Below are 19,589 nucleotides of genomic sequence, written 5' to 3' on the forward strand. Positions count from 1 at the left end.
TTACCCTATGAAGTTGTCCCTTTGTTTTACATGAGCTGTTGAAATATATGTTAAGATATCTAAATTGATGTTTTAATTCCAGATTTCAATGAATGTGGTTCCAACAACCCATGTACCAATGGAGCTACCTGTATAAACGTCAATGGATCATTCAGGTGTGAATGTGCTCCAGGTTTTACAGGAGTTACCTGTTCTGCTGGTAAGATTCTGAGCCATTACTGGCTAAGTTAAATCAAGCTGTTACACTGTTGTTATCAACACTGTACTTTCTCTCTCTGTCAGACAGAAATTGGAAGATATATTCAGTGATGGAACAAATGACTTGTATATAAGGCACTGTCCTGTAATTGTAAAAGCTCAAAGAATCATGATCTTACAGTATCTTGATACTTGGATAAATTCATTTATTTCTCATTCATAATACATTGTATCCTAAGAATTTTAATATGTTCAAGTTTAGATTTAATTTGAGCTGTAAGCAAAATTATATAGGAGAATAAACAGTGGCAAGGAAGTTGCTGTATCTTGAACATGTTTAAAAAGAACATATTTCTGACCAATAAAGTAAGAACAAATTACATGCACAATATTCTTGAATTCCTTAATATGATTGATTGTTGTTTGCTTAATGTCCAGAGGTCAATTTTCAAGCATTTTCAGGACAATAAGGTTATATAATTATTCATTGTATTGATAAAATGCATTTACTCTTAACTTGCTTTATACAGGTTTACAATTTTACCGAGATATTTAAGTAATACATGTACTATTCCTATTTTTAGATTATCTTGAATGTAAGGATGTGACTCCTATCTGTGAGTACGGTGGCAAGTGTACGGAGACTTTTGGAAGTTATTACTGTGATTGTCCACCAGGGAGAACAGGAAACAATTGTGAAATTGGTAGGCGCTCATTATCATCTTGTTCAATTTTAACTGTTTTACAGATTACAAATTTGATTTAATGTAAATGCCAAAATTTGAATTATACAGTTCAAAATTATACAGTATGTTAATTGTTACACTCTTGCTACTCTAATTACAGGTATTGACGAATGTTTGACAAGACCATGTGTTAATGGAGGAACATGTGTTGATACTGATGTCGGATTCAATTGTATCTGTCCACAAGGTGTCACTGGAAACTTCTGCCAGTTTGATATCAACGAATGTCAGTCCAATGTCAATCCCTGCATGAACGGAGCTGTGTGTATCAATAGAGTTGGTTCTTATTTCTGTCAATGTCCATTGGCTTGGAATGGTAAAAACTGCAACATAGGTTGGTATTGTCAGACTCAATAAATTTCTAAATGTTTGTTGAAAATTAATTTTCTCTGCATCTTTAATATTTGAAGAAAAGTATTAGAAATATTGCAGAAAGATGTGTTTAGAAAAAAGAATAATACACAGAATAAGGTTCCTTTCAGCAAAAATTGTATATTAAATATTTCAGCAACAAATTATAATGGAAATAAAACCACAGAACACAATTTGTAGTTCTGATATCTTTTACTGGATGTTGTTCACTAATATAAAAAAATATTTATTTGATTTTAGATGTAGATGAATGTAAGGCTATAACTATCCCTTGTCTTCATGGAGGAACCTGTTACAACACCCTTGGCTCATACAACTGTCAATGTAAGAAAGGTTACCAGGGTCCAATCTGTGCTGATGGTAAGTTATAAGTAAGATGTTTATTTTTAGAAATTGATGTGATAATTAAGATGTTTATTTTTAGAAAGTTGTGTGATAATTAAGATGTTTATTTTTAGAAATTGTGTCACAAGTAAGATGTTTATATTTAGAAAGTTGTGTGATAAGTAAGATGTTTATTTTTAGACATTGTATTAAATGTAAAATGTTTTTTTTAGACATTGTATGATAATTGAAATTTTCATTTTAGACATTGACGAGTGTTCTTTGGCGGTCAGCGTATGTTTACATAATGGAACTTGTATTAACACAGATGGATCTTATGTATGTCAGTGTCCAATAGCATGGAAAGGAGATAGTTGTGAAACTGGTTAGTAAAATGTTTCTAAAATTCATTTTATAACTTATAATAAAAAGTAAATTTATTCCTACACTATATATCAGAAGATGTGGTATGGGGGCCAATTAGACAACACTCCATCCAAGTCACAATTTGTAAAAGGTAAACCATTACAGGTTAAAATACAGACTTCAACACAGAGCCTTGGCTCACAGCGAACAGCAAATTATAAAGGGCCCCAAAAATGACTAATGTAAAATCATTCAAACAGGAAAACCAATGGTCTAATCTATATAAAAAACAAGAAACATTTATGAACCACATCAACAAACGACTACCACTTAACAACAGGTTCCTGACTTGGGACAGGTGCAAACAAATGCAGCTTGTTTAAACGCTTTAACAGGTGCCAACCTTCACACAAACCTGAAATAATAATGTAACATCACAACAAACAATCACTATCACTGGAAGAATAGTTATTTTTAAAATAGCATGTAGCCATAGGTCTGTAATGCTGTATGGTATATATTCCATAATATGCTAAATTCTTGGCATTTTTGTGTTAATAAACTCTTAAATGATGCAAGTAAGATTAGTTATTGTAACATTAATGAATGCAATAACTGGTATCAAATTTTGATTTCAGATACTAATGAGTGTTCACTATACAGACCATGTAGAAATGGGGGAACCTGTAATAATATTGAGGGGTCTTATGTTTGTATGTGTCCACCTGGCTGGACAGGAAAAGACTGTGAAACAGGTATGTGAAATCACTGCATGGCTACATGGTAAGGTTGGAATAAAATAACCATCACTTCATGGCTACATTGTAAGGTTGGACACATCACATGCATTTCCTATTTGGATGTCATTGAGATTAAGGGGGTTCGCGGGTCTAAATCATTTATATAGGATTTCTCTATATTTTTCTATAAATGAACTTTATCTTATAGTTAATAGAAAAATAAAATAAAAAAATGGGGTCACCGTTCATTTGAGCTCACAATCTGCCTTCGAAAGAAGCATACATCTTTGTAAAAGTGTTTTTTTTCTGTTGAACTAATAGGAGAAATAAAGGTAATATCAAAATAAAAAAAAGAAATTTATTACAGAAATCGCTCAAACTTTACAATAATTTAGTTTAAGTACAGCATATATTGAAATGATATTGAAAAATATAGGTCACCGATGAGTTAAAAGAGATATTTCAATTTTAAAGCCAAAAAATGGCATTTTTCCACCAAAGGGAGATAATTTGGAACTTTTTCAATAATGTTTACATTTTAAAAGTCATCTGGGGCAAACACGAACTAATTGTTTTGAATCTTTTTTGTACCATATGATAAAGTAACAACTACAAAAGGTAATAAATAAAATTTGTAATGAAAAACAAATGTTTAATTTTTTTCTGAAATTTTTCTACCCTCAAGCCTCCTTAATGGCATTAAAAACAAAATTGAACTTTCAATAACCATCACTTCATGTCTCATCTACTTCAGAAAATAAATTTTTAGAAAAGTGAAGTGGTAAACAATTTAGTTTTTAAATTTCATAATTTAGTATGCAATTTATAAGATGCATAAACTCTCATAACTTAAAAAGACACTTGCACTTGTGTTATTTGTTTCCATTTAATTAATCAAGATGAAGTAATAGCTGGTTGGCAAATAGCCAAATTGGGTGTAGGAACCCTTCTAGTTAAAACTTTTGTTAATATTTATGGAGTGTTTTTGTATTTGCTCTGCAGCTTGATACTGTTGAATTGTAACATGTAAGCAATTTTAGGATCTTTTGTACAACTAATTCCTGTGTGCCAAAATTTGAAATTTCAATCAATTGTACAAAGCTACGCAGGTCCAACCCCCTCTCTTAGTCTTGTAACTTTTTGTGTGGTAAGAACAGAAATGTTTGTAAGAAAGGACTCTCTAAAGACCATCAGAATGATAAAGGACAATGGTAGAGCTTGACTGTTTCAATAATGCAAGACACAATTTCAATCCTTAACATGCTTGAAATTGTCATTGAATGAATTTCTTATTTTAATAATTGATATTTTCAGATCTGAACGAATGCACACAATTAAATGCCCCATGCATGAATGGAGGAACATGTCTTAATACCAGAGGGTCATTTCAGTGTATCTGTCCGCAAGGATGGACAGGAAATACATGTATGATTGGTAGGTATTATTATGAATATGGTATATAATCTTCTTCCATTAACCAAGATTTACTCCACTCCAGGATGTTAAATGTTTATTTTAACTACTTAGCTGCCGCAGCAGGCTTTAAATGGAAAAAAAATAATGGTCAAGAGAGGAGAAATATTGTTACTCACAATGAAAAATAGAATTAGTTACTTCTTTTATTTGATGATAAATTTGCCTATTCCATGCTTGAGCCACTCTGGTGTTGCAAGTGATGCTAAAGATAAAAAATTCTCTTGTTGATTAGACAGTTTTCTAGTAGTGTGTGCTAATTATTAATTAGAAATTGCCACATTTAGAATAACAGTTATTTTTATTTATCAAAATTTTAAATAAAATTCATTTTAAACCTTGCATATATTTCTTTTAGATGTTGATGACTGTGTATTTAATCCCTGTCTTCATGAGGGTACCTGCTTGAATACACTTGGAGGGTACCAGTGTTTCTGTAAACCAGGATGGACTGGTCCAAGGTGTGATGTAGGTCAGTATGATTTCATACTTGGTAGCTGTGTTTATTATTATTTGATGAAGCGTATTGTCCATGATTATATTTAATATTACAGAAAGATAAATCTATAGGGCAGATGTAGGTGCAGTTGCTCACATTTTTGAAGTTAATGTTATAAGGGAGAGTAGGATTTAATTTAGTAACTTCAAAGAAATTCCCTGAATGACATACAATGTGTACAGCTTTACTTTAAGGATGTACTTAGGTGAGGTTTTAGCATTTGAGTCAAATGTTCGAACTCCTTGGTGTTTTTCCATACAATACAAGGTAAAATATTTTGCCCCATAACACCCATTTATTTGTTCACACAAGATTTAATAACTCATAAAAGGTCATTTTCCAAAATTATAGCACATTGTTGATTTTCTTTCTTTTGATTTGAGACCCAAATAATACCAATGCAAATTTAAGGTAAAAGTCCGAGTCAGCCTTTTCCCGCCATATTTTAAATAACAAATATCTCGAAAAGGAGCCCCATGACCTGTAAATATTTTTAGCTTATTTTGATTCTCAACCAATGCTTTTCCGGCTAATAGTTTCAATTTTAGATTCTTGATTTATGTAATTTCACCTTTCATCCTTAATGTTGTAGAATTTATCTTGTAGATTAAGATTTTATCATTTTTATTTTACAACCCCTGACAAGTAGTTATTGCATTAACTATCGATTAAGGAAAGCACCTATTTTGAGTCAGTCAGTCATAGTATAACAATATATATAATGTTCTACTTCAGTCAGTCATAGTATTACAACATAGATAATGTTCTACTTCAGTCAGTCATAGTATTACAATATATATAATGTTCTACTTCAGTCAGTCATAGTATTACAACATAGATAATGTTCTACTTCAGTCAGTCATAGTATTACAACATAGATAACGTTCTACTTCAGTCAGTCATAGTATTACAATATATATAATGTTCTACTTCAGTCAGTCATAGTATTACAACATAGATAATGTTCTACTTCAGTCAGTCATAGTATTACAACATAGATAATGTTCTACTTCAGTCAGTCATAGTATTACAATATATATAATGTTCTACTTCAGTCAGTCATAGTATTACAACATAGATAACGTTCTACTTCAGTCAGTCATAGTATTACAACATAGATAATGTTCTACTTCAGTCAGTCATAGTATTACAACATAGATAATGTTCTACTTCAGTCAGTCATAGTATTACAATATATATAATGTTCTACTTCAGTCAGTCATAGTATTACAACATAGATAATGTTCTACTTCAGTCAGTCATAGTATTACAACATAGATAACGTTCTACTTCAGTCAGTCATAGTATTACAATATATATAATGTTCTACTTCAGTCAGTCATAGTATTACAATATATATAATGTTCTACTTCAGTCAGTCATAGTATTACAATATATATAATGTTCTACTCCAGTCAGTCATAGTATTACAATATATATAATGTTCTACTTCAGTCAGTCATAGTATTACAACATAGATAACGTTCTACTTCAGTCAGTCATAGTATTACAATATATATAATGTTCTACTTCAGTCAGTCATAGTATTACAACATAGATAATGTTCTACTTCAGTCAGTCATAGTATTACAACATAGATAACGTTCTACTTCAGTCAGTCATAGTATTACAATATATATAATGTTCTACTTCAGTCAGTCATAGTATTACAATATATATAATGTTCTACTTCAGTCAGTCATAGTATTACAACATAGATAACGTTCTACTTCAGTCAGTCATAGTATTACAATATATATAATGTTCTACTTCAGTCAGTCATAGTATTACAATATATATAATGTTCTACTTCAGTCAGTCATAGTATTACAACATAGATAACGTTCTACTTCAGTCAGTCATAGTATTACAATATATATAATGTTCTACTTCAGTCAGTCATAGTATTACAATATATATAATGTTCTACTTCAGTCAGTCATAGTATTACAATATATATAATGTTCTACTTCAGTCAGTCATAGTATTACAACATAGATAACGTTCTACTTCAGTCAGTCATAGTATTACAATATATATAATGTTCTACTTCAGTCAGTCATAGTATTACAACATAGATAATGTTCTACTTCAGTCAGTCATAGTATTACAACATAGATAACGTTCTACTTCAGTCAGTCATAGTATTACAATATATATAATGTTCTACTTCAGTCAGTCATAGTATTACAATATATATAATGTTCTACTTCAGTCAGTCATAGTATTACAATATATATAATGTTCTACTTCAGTCAGTCATAGTATTACAATATATATAATGTTCTACTTCAGTCAGTCATAGTATTACAACATAGATAACGTTCTACTTCAGTCAGTCATAGTATTACAACATAGATAATGTTCTACTTCAGTCAGTCATAGTATTACAATATATATAATGTTCTACTTCAGTCAGTCATAGTATTACAACATAGATAATGTTCTACTTCAGTCAGTCATAGTATTACAACATAGATAACGTTCTACTTCAGTCAGTCATAGTATTACAATATATATAATGTTCTAATGTTCTACTTCAGTCAGTCATAGTATTACAATATATATAATGTTCTAATGTTCTACTTCAGATATTGATGAATGTTTGATAAACCCTTGTATGAACAATGGAACCTGTATAAACAGTTATGGAGCTTACTACTGTAGGTGTCCCAGTGGATGGACAGGAGACAACTGTTTGATGGGTAAGAAATTTATCTGACACCCCCCCCCCCCCCCCAAAAAAAAAGCAAACAAAAAAACAAAACAAAAAACAAACCCTAAGAAATCTGTATACTTGTACCTTGCACATATTAAAAAAGGAAGATGTGGTCTTATTGCCAATGAGACAACTCTCCACCTGAGATCAAATGACACAGAAATAAACAACTAAAGGTCACCATAATGCCTTCAACAATAAGCAAAATTCATACTGCATAGTCAGCTATAAAGGCCCTTAAATGACAAATGTAAAACAATTCAAACCAGAAAACTGACGGCCCGATTGGTATAAAAACAATGCAGTTACTGACAGATAGATCAAAGCCCATAACAACTAAAAAAATCATGCATCTAAGACTAAAGTATCAATTAGCACATATCCAACATCCATCCAATGGATTTAGTGTAAATACATCATTAACAGTCAGAGAAAAACGTGACCTTGTGCAATGCATGTATGTGAAGAATGTCCTTAGTTAATTCAGATAGAGAATTCCGTAGATATCACTATATGTATTGTTGCATTTCAATTGCTTTCTAATTAATAAGTAAAATTGTTGTTTGATTACAGCTGTTATTTAGTCGCTCTTCCAAGCAAGAAGAGATCTGTGTACATGTATTTGATTATTCAGAACTGTTGTATATAATACTTATATAGTAAACAATTCCTGTTTCAGATCAAAATGAATGTAGTTTATACAAACCATGTATGAACGGAGCTCAATGCCTAAATCTTGCTGGATCCTATCAGTGTCGATGTGCACCTGGATGGTCAGGAGTTAATTGTCAAATAGGTAAGATTAACTCTCAAAAGGAATATATGAAATATGTTTTAATATTTAATGAGACATTTATTTGTATTATAAAAAAAATTTCATACAAATGTTTGGGATGGACCAGTTTTGGTAAATTATTGTTTATGAGTCCATCCTCCAGTTTTAGTTTAAAAATGGATATAATATTTACTAAAGTTTTACACAATCTTGAATTTCAAGGAGATTTTTTTTCTATTTTGATGTTCAAATTTTGTCATTGGACTTAAGTCAGTAAAAAAATCAACTATTGAGCAATAAATGGCTGTATGGAGAAAATGAGCAGATCATGCACTACTGCTTCAGCTGTTTATTTGTATATGTTTTTCACATTGTAAATTTTTATTTTCTTTCATGGATTTTCTAACCCTCACATTGTTTTTACCTTAAAGACACAAAAGGACTGTTCTGTTCAGATTAAAAAAGATATTCTGTTTTGTCCTAGATGTAAATGAGTGTTTCGCTGCAACCAACCCATGTTTTAATGGAGGATCCTGCGTTAACAATATGGGAAGTTACACATGTTTCTGTACAGAAGGATGGGAAGGAGCATTTTGCACTACAGGTAAGAGCATTTAGATAAATGTGAAAATGTTTATGACAAGTTCTGTATGGATAATTTTGAAAAAAACTTGTATACTATAATGAAGGATAAAAAGTACATCCGTCTTTGGGGTGACACATAAAATAAGTGTAATAAGTGAATATCATGAAGCAATTATATCATGATTATGAAATAAGCTATTATACAAAAGAATATTTGTTATTGTTATACCCAATGGAACTTTGTTCTGTCTTCTTAAATATATTTGACCGTCTGCCAATCTGTCAGTCCTGTCTGTTGGTCAGTCCTGTTCTTATCATTGCAACTCCTCTGAAACCACACAAAATAATTTGGTGAAACTTTGTAGTTGGTAACCATTTACTTTGTAGATGTGCATAATGATGATAGATGTGAATATTGACAGGAAATTATGATTCAGTTGTTTGTCTAGAAGTTATGACCCTTTGAACTTAGAATTTTGACCTCAATATACTACTGCAACAAATTGTCATCTCAATTTCTCTGAAACTACAAAAAAGAATTTTATGAAATTTTGTAGATAATAAGAACATAATATGTAGATGTGAATATCTACAAGAAATCATCTTTCATTTGACAACTAGAAAAAAACATGCGTTTAAATTGTTGGTATAAAAATTTACAGAAAGCATATGTTGGTAAACTTACTTATTAAAGAGCTGGAATTAGTATTGAATATTGTCATAGTATAAGATAGATATGGACATACAATAAATGTTTTTTCTATTGTTTTTAGATAAGAAGGAATGTATTTTATTCCCAAATATCTGTAAGAATGGTGGAAATTGTATAGAAATGGAAGGTTCCTATAGGTGTGACTGTTCTAAAGGGTGGACGGGTCAACATTGTATTACTGGTAAGTCAGATGTTAATCAGATAAATCAGTTGGTTATTTCATTGAATTATTTCTACACAAAGTTTATATTAATCATTGATTTTGTGCTCTCAAAATTCTATTAGTTTAATTTGCTACTGTTTAGCTCACCTGGCCCAAAAGTGGCTAAATTTTCAACATACAAAGAATATTACTTTCATGTACCTGAATACACATAAGTTAATCCCCATGATAGACACAAAAAGTCAATAAAGTTTATAACCTACAAAGAATATTACTTTTACATACCTCAATACACTAAAAAGTAATACCCATGAAATTGAAGTAAAAGACAAAGCCACAAAATTTTATTGCTATGGAAATAAGTAATTCCATTATTTCTGTTGTAGATGATGATGAATGCAAGCTGATCACATGTCTAAACAATGGAATGTGCAGGAATACCAACGGATCTTATATCTGTAAATGTGCTGACGGTTGGACAGGAGATAGCTGTCAGTTTGGTAAGTAACAATGGAATGTGCATGAATACAAACGGATCTTATATCTGTAAATGTGCTGACGGTTGGACAGGAGATAGCTGTCAGTTTGGTAAGTAACAATGGAATGTGCATGAATACAAACGGATCTTATATCTGTAAATGTGCTGATGGTTGGACAGGAGATAGCTGTCAGTTTGGTAAGTGTGAAATAGACAAGTCATAATAACAAAAAAGTTGATAAGGGGGGTTCATAAGACATGAACAAAAATTATTCTTGCACATTTTAATGCACTGTTGACTATTAACTGGTAACAAATGCTAGTGTAAAGTGTAGTATATGTTTGCTAGTGTGAAGTGAAGTGTAGTGTGTGTTTACAGGTAACCATTGTTAGTGTGAAGTGTAGTATATGTTTGCAGGTAACAATTGCTAGTGTGAAGTGAAGTGTAGAATATGTTTGCAGGTAACAATTGCTAGTGTGAAGTGTAGTATATGTTTTAGAAGGAATTGGGTAAAAGGCAATGGAATTCCTGAGAAAGCTGTTAGATCTAATGACCGAATGCCAACAAATATTTCCTTGTTATATAACCAGACCATTTCAATTTCATTTTAAATGTAATCATATTGTTAATGTTTTTATAGACATATATTTGTTACTATCTGTTTTCAGATCGTGATGAATGTTTCCTAGATAGGCCTTGTTTAAATGGAGCTACTTGCACTAACACCCCTGGGGGATATGTTTGTAATTGTGCTGCTGGATTTTATGACAAGAATTGTCAAAGTGGTAAGTCACTTGATTGAAGTTCTTGTATGTTTTTCTTTTTCTTTTTATTGATTGGAAGTGTCCTGTTTCTTTCAAAAATATGAATAGAAAAAAATATAATGCCTGTGTGAGTCAATAATTTCTACAATTTTCAAAGAGACAGCAACCTATCAGCTTTTATTGGTATGCTTCATTTGAATGGATAAATTTATAGTGCCTTTCTTAGATACACGAATTTTATAAAAAAAAGGCATTTTCAGAATAACATGAAATTTATTTACAAAATTTTAAATTTTGTTTCAGATAGATGTTTGTATCACAATGTGTTGATCATGAATTATAAGTGTAAAAAAGTAATAAATGTTAAAGTCATGGCAATTGATTTATTTTCATTGAAGTTAAAAAAAATCATTTACTTTTTCAGAATATGACGAGTGTAGTTCCTACCCTTGTTTGAATGGAGCCCAGTGTGTTGACCATCCAGGATATTATGAATGTATTTGTAGACAAGGCTGGCAAGGAACTAGATGTGACATAGGTATGGTGTATTTGTATATTTTTTACTGTTGGCTGTCATAGGTTGACTCTTGAGAATGCTGTCTGTTCATTTACACAATTTTGTGTAGGAGGACGTGAGAGTATAGTACTGCCATACAATTTACTGGTGACACACACAATTCATTAAAGTTCAGATAGGTAATACAATTTACTGGTGACGCACACAATTCATTAAAGTTCAGATAGGTAATACAATTTACTGGTGACGCACACAATTCATTAAAGTTCAGATAGGTAATACAATTTACTGGTGACGCACACAATTCATTAAAGTTCAGATAGGTAATACAATTTACTGGTGACGCACACAATTCATTAAAGTTCAGATAGGTAATACAATTTACTGGTGACGCACACAATTCATTAAAGTTCAGATAGGTAATACAATTTACTGGTGACGCACACAATTCATTAAAGTTCAGATAGGTAATACAATTTACTGGTGACGCACACAATTCATTAAAGTTCAGATAGGTAATACAATTTACTGGTGATGCACACAATTCATTAAAGTTCAGATAGGTAATACAATTTACTGGTGACGCACACAATTCATTAAAGTTCAGATAGGTAATACAATTTACTGGTGACGCACACAATTCATTAAAGTTCAGATAGGTAATACAATTTACTGGTGACGCACACAATTCATTAAAGTTCAGATAGGTAATACAATTTACTGGTGACGCACACAATTCATTAAAGTTCAGATAGGTAATACAATTTACTGGTGACGCACACAATTCATTAAAGTTCAGATAGGTAATACAATTTACTGGTGATGCACACAATTCATTAAAGTTCAGATAGGTAATACAATTTACTGGTGACTCACACAATTCATTAAAGTTCAGATAGGTAATACAATTTACTGGTGACGCACACAATTCATTAAAGTTCAGATAGGTAATACAATTTACTGGTGACGCACACAATTCATTAAAGTTCAGATAGGTAATACAATTTACTGGTGACGCACACAATTCATTAAAGTTCAGATAGGTAATACAATTTACTGGTGACGCACACAATTCATTAAAGTTCAGATAGGTAATACAATTTATACAGATCATCAATATTTCTTTCTTGGATCTTCTTTGATAAAATCGTCAAATTTAAATGTTCCAAAGGTCATCTGACATGTGATTGTTTGACTTTTTACTTTGTAAAGATAGTACTCAGCCCTGAAAGACTGAATCTTCACCTGTACAATTACAATTTTGATTTCTTTCCAGATATCCAAGAATGCCTGATACAAATAGAGATATGTAATTTCCATGGTAACTGTACAGATCTAGCTGGTTCCTACAAGTGTGACTGTGATCCAGGCTGGTTTGGAGATCATTGTGGCAAAGGTGAGTTCATTGCCAGAGATCTACTGAAAATAAAAAGAGTGTTATTAAGTCATCTTTTCTTTGAATAAATACTGAATTCTACAAAACATCTTGGTTAGGAATAAACACATAAAAAGTGTCATCCCATAATTTCTACCTACAATTAATGAAAAGTTTGATGAAAGCATATGTTCAACTCTAAAATTGTGAGAAAAAAATATCAGCATTCTAGTGTTTTGAAATCATAAGTATATATTCCCTGGAAAGTCAGAAGTCTTAAGCAAAATTATTGAAGTAATTAATATGTTTTTATACGACCGCAAAAAATTGTTTGCATCGTATAATGGTATCATGTCGTCTGCGTCGTCGTCCGAAAACACATTTAGTTTCCGGACAATAACTAGATTTAGTGAATGGATCTATATAAATTTTTACCTGAAGGTTTAATACCACTAAAGGAAGGTTGGGATTGATTTTGAGGGTTATGGTCCCAATAGTTTAGGAATTAGGGGCCAAAAAGTGTGCCTAAAATAAGCATTTTTGTAGTTTTCAAACAATCACTTGTGTATGAATTTATCTGAAATTATACCACAAGATTCCATACCATGAAGGGATGGTTATTAATGTCTTTGGGGGGTTATGGCTCAAAATGGTTTGGAATAAGAAGCTAAAAAAGGCGAAATTAGGGGCAAAAAAAGGGGAAAAACTAGATTTTCAGGACTATAACCTTAGATTTAGTGAATGGATCTCTATTAATTTTTACCAGAGGGTTCAATACCTCTTAAGGAAGGTTGGGATTGATTTTGGGGGTTATGGTCCCAATAGTTTAGGGATAAGGGGCCAAAAAGGGGGCCCGAAATAAGCATTTTTGTTGTTTTCAAACAATAACTTGTGTTTAAGTGGATGAATCTCTGAAATTATACCACAAGTTTCCATACCATTAAGGGATGGTAAGTAATGACTTTGGGGGGTTATGGCTCAATATTTTTTGGAATTAGGGGCAAAAAAAGGGGAAAAACTAGGTATTACTGGTCAATGGACAATTGAGACAATTTAAAAGCAGTGTAAGGGAGGTAATTCAAAAACAGTTAACATTCACTGTTTTGTATATTCAGATTTACCTCCCTTACATTAATTGTAAATAATGTATAAAGAAATGTCTCGTTTTGGACTTATTGCAAAAAAAAGGGGGGGTGGTAGTAGTTTTCAATTTTTTTTCCCAAATTTCTCAAATTCGAAATTTTTGAAAAGTTTGACGTAGAAATCTTTAATTACACAATATTGCATAATAGATTTGTAAGATCTTGTCATTTGTTTTGTGTCAGAAACTCATATTTTGTCAAGAATTTGATCACAATCCAAATTCAGAGCTGTATCAAGCTTGAATGATGTGTCCATACTTGCCCCAACTGTTCAGGGTTCAACCTCTGCGGTCGTATAAAGCTGCGTCCTGCAGAGCACCTGGTTTAAATTTACACACATCACTTGCAAGATACAAGCTACATATATTATTGTTGTGTTTTCTGAATGGTTTGATTTTGCATCGGAACAAAAATATATGATACAAGAATAAATTATTGATTACTGCTCCTTTCTTATGCACATTTCAATGGAATGCAAGGGGAATCTGTACAATTTTGAATTATAATAATGGGTTTTGAAAGGGTGATGTGTGTTGCAGCAGACTTTTTACCTTGTAAATGGAAATGTCTTTTTCATGTGATCATTTTGTTGTTTTCAGACAAAGATGAATGCTTACAGAATCCATGTGTTAACGACGCCACTTGTCTAAATACTGCTGGATCCTATACATGTCAATGTGGTACTGGCTGGACAGGGAAACATTGTGAACTAGGTAGGTACCAGTCATAGTTCCTCCGATATAAGCTTCTGTAGTACTGACATAAACAGGCTACAGAACTTTGCCTTTGAATTCATCATTTCTAGTAATTTAGAAATTCATATTTCAAGGGAATATTTTGTAAATTTTCATGTAATTAGAACTATTCCAATTTCATTAAATTTAAACAAAACTTTGATTTTTTTCTAATATATTAGTATATTAGTTTTGTTTTAATTTAAAATAACATATGTATCAGATTGGTTGATCATTCTAATAACTATTTTGCAAGCTGTCAATGAGAAACAATTCCAACTGTGGATAAACGATTATATTGGCCAATTGATTTAATGAGTTGAGTGTTTTCTGTTTGTAGATGTGGACATGTGTAAATCTATAACCTGTTTGAATGGAGGAAATTGTTCTGAAAGACTTGGATCTTATAGTTGTGTGTGTTTAACTGGATGGACTGGTCAATTCTGTGGTACAAGTAAGTCAGCTGATGCATCTTGGGAAAGTTCTGACAAAAATATTTAGGCAATTTTGCTACTTTTTACAGATAAGTAATAATTTAATCAAACTTAGTCAAGAAATGTGAATCATATTTGATATGTTTACTTAGTCCAGAAATGTGAATCATATTTGATAGGTTTACATGTACTTCATTGTGAATCATATTTGATAGGGTTACATGTACTTCATTAAATTAGTCCAGAAATGTGAATCATATTTGATATGTTTACATGTACTTCATTAACTTAGTCCAGAAATGTGAATCATATTTGATATGTTTACATGTACTTCATTAATTTAGTCAAGAAATGTGAATCATATTTGATTTGTTTACATGTACTTCATTAACTTAGTCCAGAAATGTGAATCATATTTGATAGGTTTACATGTACTTCATTAACTTAGTCAAGAAATGTGAATCCTATTTGATATGTTTACATGTACTATATTAACTTAGTCCAGAAATGTGAATCATATTTGATAGGTTTACATGTACTTCATTAACTTAGTCCAGAAATGTGAATCATATTTGATAGGTTTACATGTACTTCATTAACTTAGTCAAGAAATGTGAATCATATTTGATATGTTTACTTAGTCAAGAAATGTGAATCATATTTGATAGGTTTACATGTACTTCATTAACTTAGTCCAGAAATGTGAATCATATTTGATAGGTTTACATGTACTTCATTAACTTAGTCAAGAAATGTGAATCCTATTTGATATGTTTACATGTACTATATTAACTTAGTCCAGAAATGTGAATCATATTTGATAGGTTTACTTAGTCAAGAAATGTGAATCATATTTGATAGGTTTACATGTACTTCATTAACTTAGTCAAGAAATGAGAATCATATTTGATAGGTTTACATGTACTTCATTTTCGGAAGGAAGTTTACCTATATTTTTATGTTCTGAAGGAAGGTCAGCTTGACCATTATTGTTATGTATACACAACTGATTTACAAGTAATAACCATGTTTAAACAGATTTACAAAGCTTGATATGAAAAAAACCAAAAACAATTACCGTATATATAAAAAAAAAATACTGTTAATTTTCAGATATAAATGAATGTCTCCAGCTTCCTGCTGTTTGTCAATTTGGAGGTATATGTAAAGATTTACCAGGGTCGTACGAGTGTAAATGTGCACAGGGTTACAAAGGTCCAAACTGTGAGGGATGTAAGTATAGACCAAATCAAGATATTAATAACTTGTTGTATTCATCATGTTCATATTCTTTTAAGCAGTCACATCTGAAATATCCATTTAAATTTCTATTTTAATGGAAGTTAAAAGCTGATGGTTGTTGAAAAGAAATTTGTACAGTCTTAAGGAGGCTTGCGGGTATAAAAAATTCACACATTTTATTTTTCATTACAAACTTTATAACTTTATTAGTTGTTACTTTATCATATGGTACAAAAATCATTCAAAAAAATCAATTTGTTTTGGCCCCAGATGACTTTTAAAGTTTATATATCATTGAAAAAGCTCCAAATTATCTCCCTTTGGTGCAAACATGCCATTTTTTTGCATTAAAATTGAAATATCTTTTTTAACTCATCAGTGACCTATGTTTTTTTATTATTATTTTCAAATAAACTGTACTCAAACTAAACTATTGTAAAATTTTGACATTTCTGTGATTTATTATTTTTTTTTTATTTCGATATTACCTCGATTTCTCCTATTAGATCAACAGAGAAAAAAGTACCTTTACAAAAATGTATGCTTCTTTCAAAGGCAGATAGTGAGCGTAAATGAATGGTGACCACATTTTTTTGTTTTATTTTTCTAAGATAAAGTTCATTTATAGAAAAATATAGCGAAATCCTATATTATGAAAAAAAATTGATTTAGACCCCCTTAACTCTTATAAATTAAGATGTTTCACCTCAGACATTTTGATTTCAATTATTGACAGAATTTAAATTGTCCTGATCAGTTGCAAAAAAATATGGATAAGATACTGTAATTTTATTGATTTTTCTACATATATTTTGCAGACATTGATGAGTGTAGAGAAGGCACATATCCCTGTATGAACGGGGGAACATGTGTGGATCTACCTCCAGCACAAGGCTTCTATGAATGTATCTGTCCAAATGAATGGGCCGGACCAAACTGTAATAATGGTAAGAGTTATTTAAAGGTTGCAATGTACTACTGCATCCAGTTCATTGTTAAAAGATTTGAAACAAGAAGCTTGCAGAGCATTTTAAATCTTGGCAACTAAACTGTCAAAAATATGTCTCCATCCAATCAGTATATCATGTTATTCATTGTTAGACACTTCTCCTCAAATCATCCAAAAGAGTGTTCTTTTTTACAAGTCCAAGGTCAAGTTCAAGGCCATAGTTTCTTAATCTCTACTGTAATTGTGCAGTGTAGTTTCTGGATGCTAAATTATATACTACATATCAAATTGCATCCTTGCTTTAACAGTATATGGTTGCATGATGATAAGAAAATCCTATTGATTTTTAGGTAAACACATCAAAGTTCAATGACATAATACCTATAAATAGACTAAAATGTTTTCAGGAAAGTGGGAAATGTTTACAAAGTTGATAATGACATATAAAAAATAGATTTGAGAGATACTTAGATAAGGTAATAACTTAAACAATTGTTGAATGTAAGTTTTTTATTTAATTTCAACTCAAGTTTTCAATGTAAAAGGAAAAAGGTTACTACAGTTCACTACGATTTGTTTTTTGTACTAATACAGGAAGTGAGTGAGATTTGACTCCTGAATCATAAGTTTTAATGATTTTGTTAATATTTATTAACAGATACGGATGAGTGCCGCGCTAACCCATGTTTGAACCTTGGCACCTGTGTGAACACCAACGGAGGATTTACCTGTAACTGTCGCGACGGTTGGACAGGACCCAAGTGTGGAACAGGTAGGTTTCTCTGGTAGTCATTAGGATAAATTGATATCATATGATGATTCTCTCAATCTTCAGACTTAAATTTGGACAGACAATGTTTTTTTATTAAAATCTTGTTAATGATGGGTACTCCAGTTTTGTACTTATGAATTTTTATACAGAAAGGGGAAAGTTTTGAAAAAACTGAATCTTATGTTTTAGTTTAAACTCTTGTAATTATGGATTTAAGAGAAGTAATTTGCTGTTTCTTGTATCTGTGTAGAAAGAATTGAAATATGCTAACCTATCAGTATTTATGTTGATCATTGAACTCTGCACTATAGTTATAGAAGTATTTATCACATATTTGTTACGAATACGTCGGGTTTTGCATGTGTAATAACCTCAAAATTGCCCGGGGTTATTGTGCCCCTGGTTCCAAATGATGTGACATCATTGCATCCTTAACAACACTTTTGTGATAAAATGTTTAAGATTTTACTTGTTATGTTTCATTAAATAGTTATAATTGATTTTTTTCTCTCTTTTCTGCAGAACTTAAATATGTGATAAATAGATAATAACTTGTCTTTTCCATATTGGCCCTGGTATCATCCCTCTGTCCATATCAGCCCTCGACATGTTATAATCTATACTTATTGACAGTTAAAGTTCAATTTTCTAAATTTATAAAACTTCAATGATTATATCTGAATGAAAAGGTACATTCTTCTCCCTATACACAAGTTAGCTGCAGAACTGTAGTGCTTAGGTCCTTATCATATTTTTTCAACGTTTGCAGTCCGCAATTAATAAAATAATATCATAAGGACTTTTAAAAGCTATGGTAACACACAAGTAATGACATTCTGATTGACATGTTGTATATGATTTGTTGTAGATTTCAATGAATGTTCCCGTAATCCATGTAAAAATGCAGGCACCTGTAGTAATCTTATAGGATCTTACATGTGTCAGTGTGCACCAGGCTGGACAGGTCAAAATTGTGATGTTGGTATGTATTCAAGAATTTCTTTGACACAATAAAAATGAAAAGAATTTTTAAGAGATCAGAATTGGGATTTAATTTGCACATATCCTCTTGAAGTTGCTAAACTGATGGAAAGAACAGTAAACTGACAACTTTCTTTAAGGTCAAGGGACATTAAATGGGTTATGTCGCAGAATTTGCTAAAATTTTGCATACAACCTTGGCTCGTGGAACTACAACTGAAAATCGAAAAAATAGTGCATTTATCTCTTTTATTATCTGAAATTTTACAGATTGATTTCTTTCAATATGGGTTGATATTTGTATACAAAGCACATAAAATCGGTGAATAACCTTCTAAGATTTTCTCAAAATCATCAAATCTCTAGTTCTACTCCATAGATTTTGCTTAAAAAACTTTAAAATGTTGTTGACACATGAATTTCTGTTTTAATGATATAATCATCTGGTCACCAACTTGGTTTTTTGTCTACTGATCAATATGTTACCTTGTTGGTAGTGAAAAACCTTAAAAATCAACGTTGTACGGC

General features: G+C 31.2%; 1 protein-coding gene across 2 annotated transcripts in view; it reads left to right on the plus strand.

Moving 5' to 3' along the window:
• Positions 1-19,589, plus strand: part of LOC139518052 (protein eyes shut homolog) — a 114,318-nt gene that overhangs the window by 46,772 nt on the left and 47,957 nt on the right. For both annotated transcript variants that reach the window (XM_071309702.1, XM_071309703.1), the window contains 22 exons: positions 83-199; positions 783-902; positions 1,045-1,278; positions 1,557-1,676; positions 1,906-2,025; positions 2,645-2,761; positions 4,061-4,180; positions 4,578-4,691; positions 7,310-7,423; positions 8,117-8,233; positions 8,697-8,816; positions 9,571-9,690; positions 10,059-10,172; positions 10,820-10,936; positions 11,340-11,453; positions 12,709-12,828; positions 14,549-14,662; positions 15,024-15,137; positions 16,231-16,350; positions 17,178-17,306; positions 17,967-18,080; positions 18,949-19,062. In XM_071309702.1, coding sequence (XP_071165803.1) covers positions 83-199; positions 783-902; positions 1,045-1,278; positions 1,557-1,676; positions 1,906-2,025; positions 2,645-2,761; positions 4,061-4,180; positions 4,578-4,691; positions 7,310-7,423; positions 8,117-8,233; positions 8,697-8,816; positions 9,571-9,690; positions 10,059-10,172; positions 10,820-10,936; positions 11,340-11,453; positions 12,709-12,828; positions 14,549-14,662; positions 15,024-15,137; positions 16,231-16,350; positions 17,178-17,306; positions 17,967-18,080; positions 18,949-19,062 — 2,703 coding nt within the window. The remainder of the gene's footprint in view (positions 1-82; positions 200-782; positions 903-1,044; positions 1,279-1,556; positions 1,677-1,905; positions 2,026-2,644; positions 2,762-4,060; positions 4,181-4,577; positions 4,692-7,309; positions 7,424-8,116; positions 8,234-8,696; positions 8,817-9,570; positions 9,691-10,058; positions 10,173-10,819; positions 10,937-11,339; positions 11,454-12,708; positions 12,829-14,548; positions 14,663-15,023; positions 15,138-16,230; positions 16,351-17,177; positions 17,307-17,966; positions 18,081-18,948; positions 19,063-19,589) is intronic.

The sequence above is a fragment of the Mytilus edulis genome, chromosome 3 (assembly GCF_963676685.1).
Source record: "Mytilus edulis chromosome 3, xbMytEdul2.2, whole genome shotgun sequence".
NCBI lineage: Eukaryota > Metazoa > Mollusca > Bivalvia > Mytilida > Mytilidae > Mytilus > Mytilus edulis.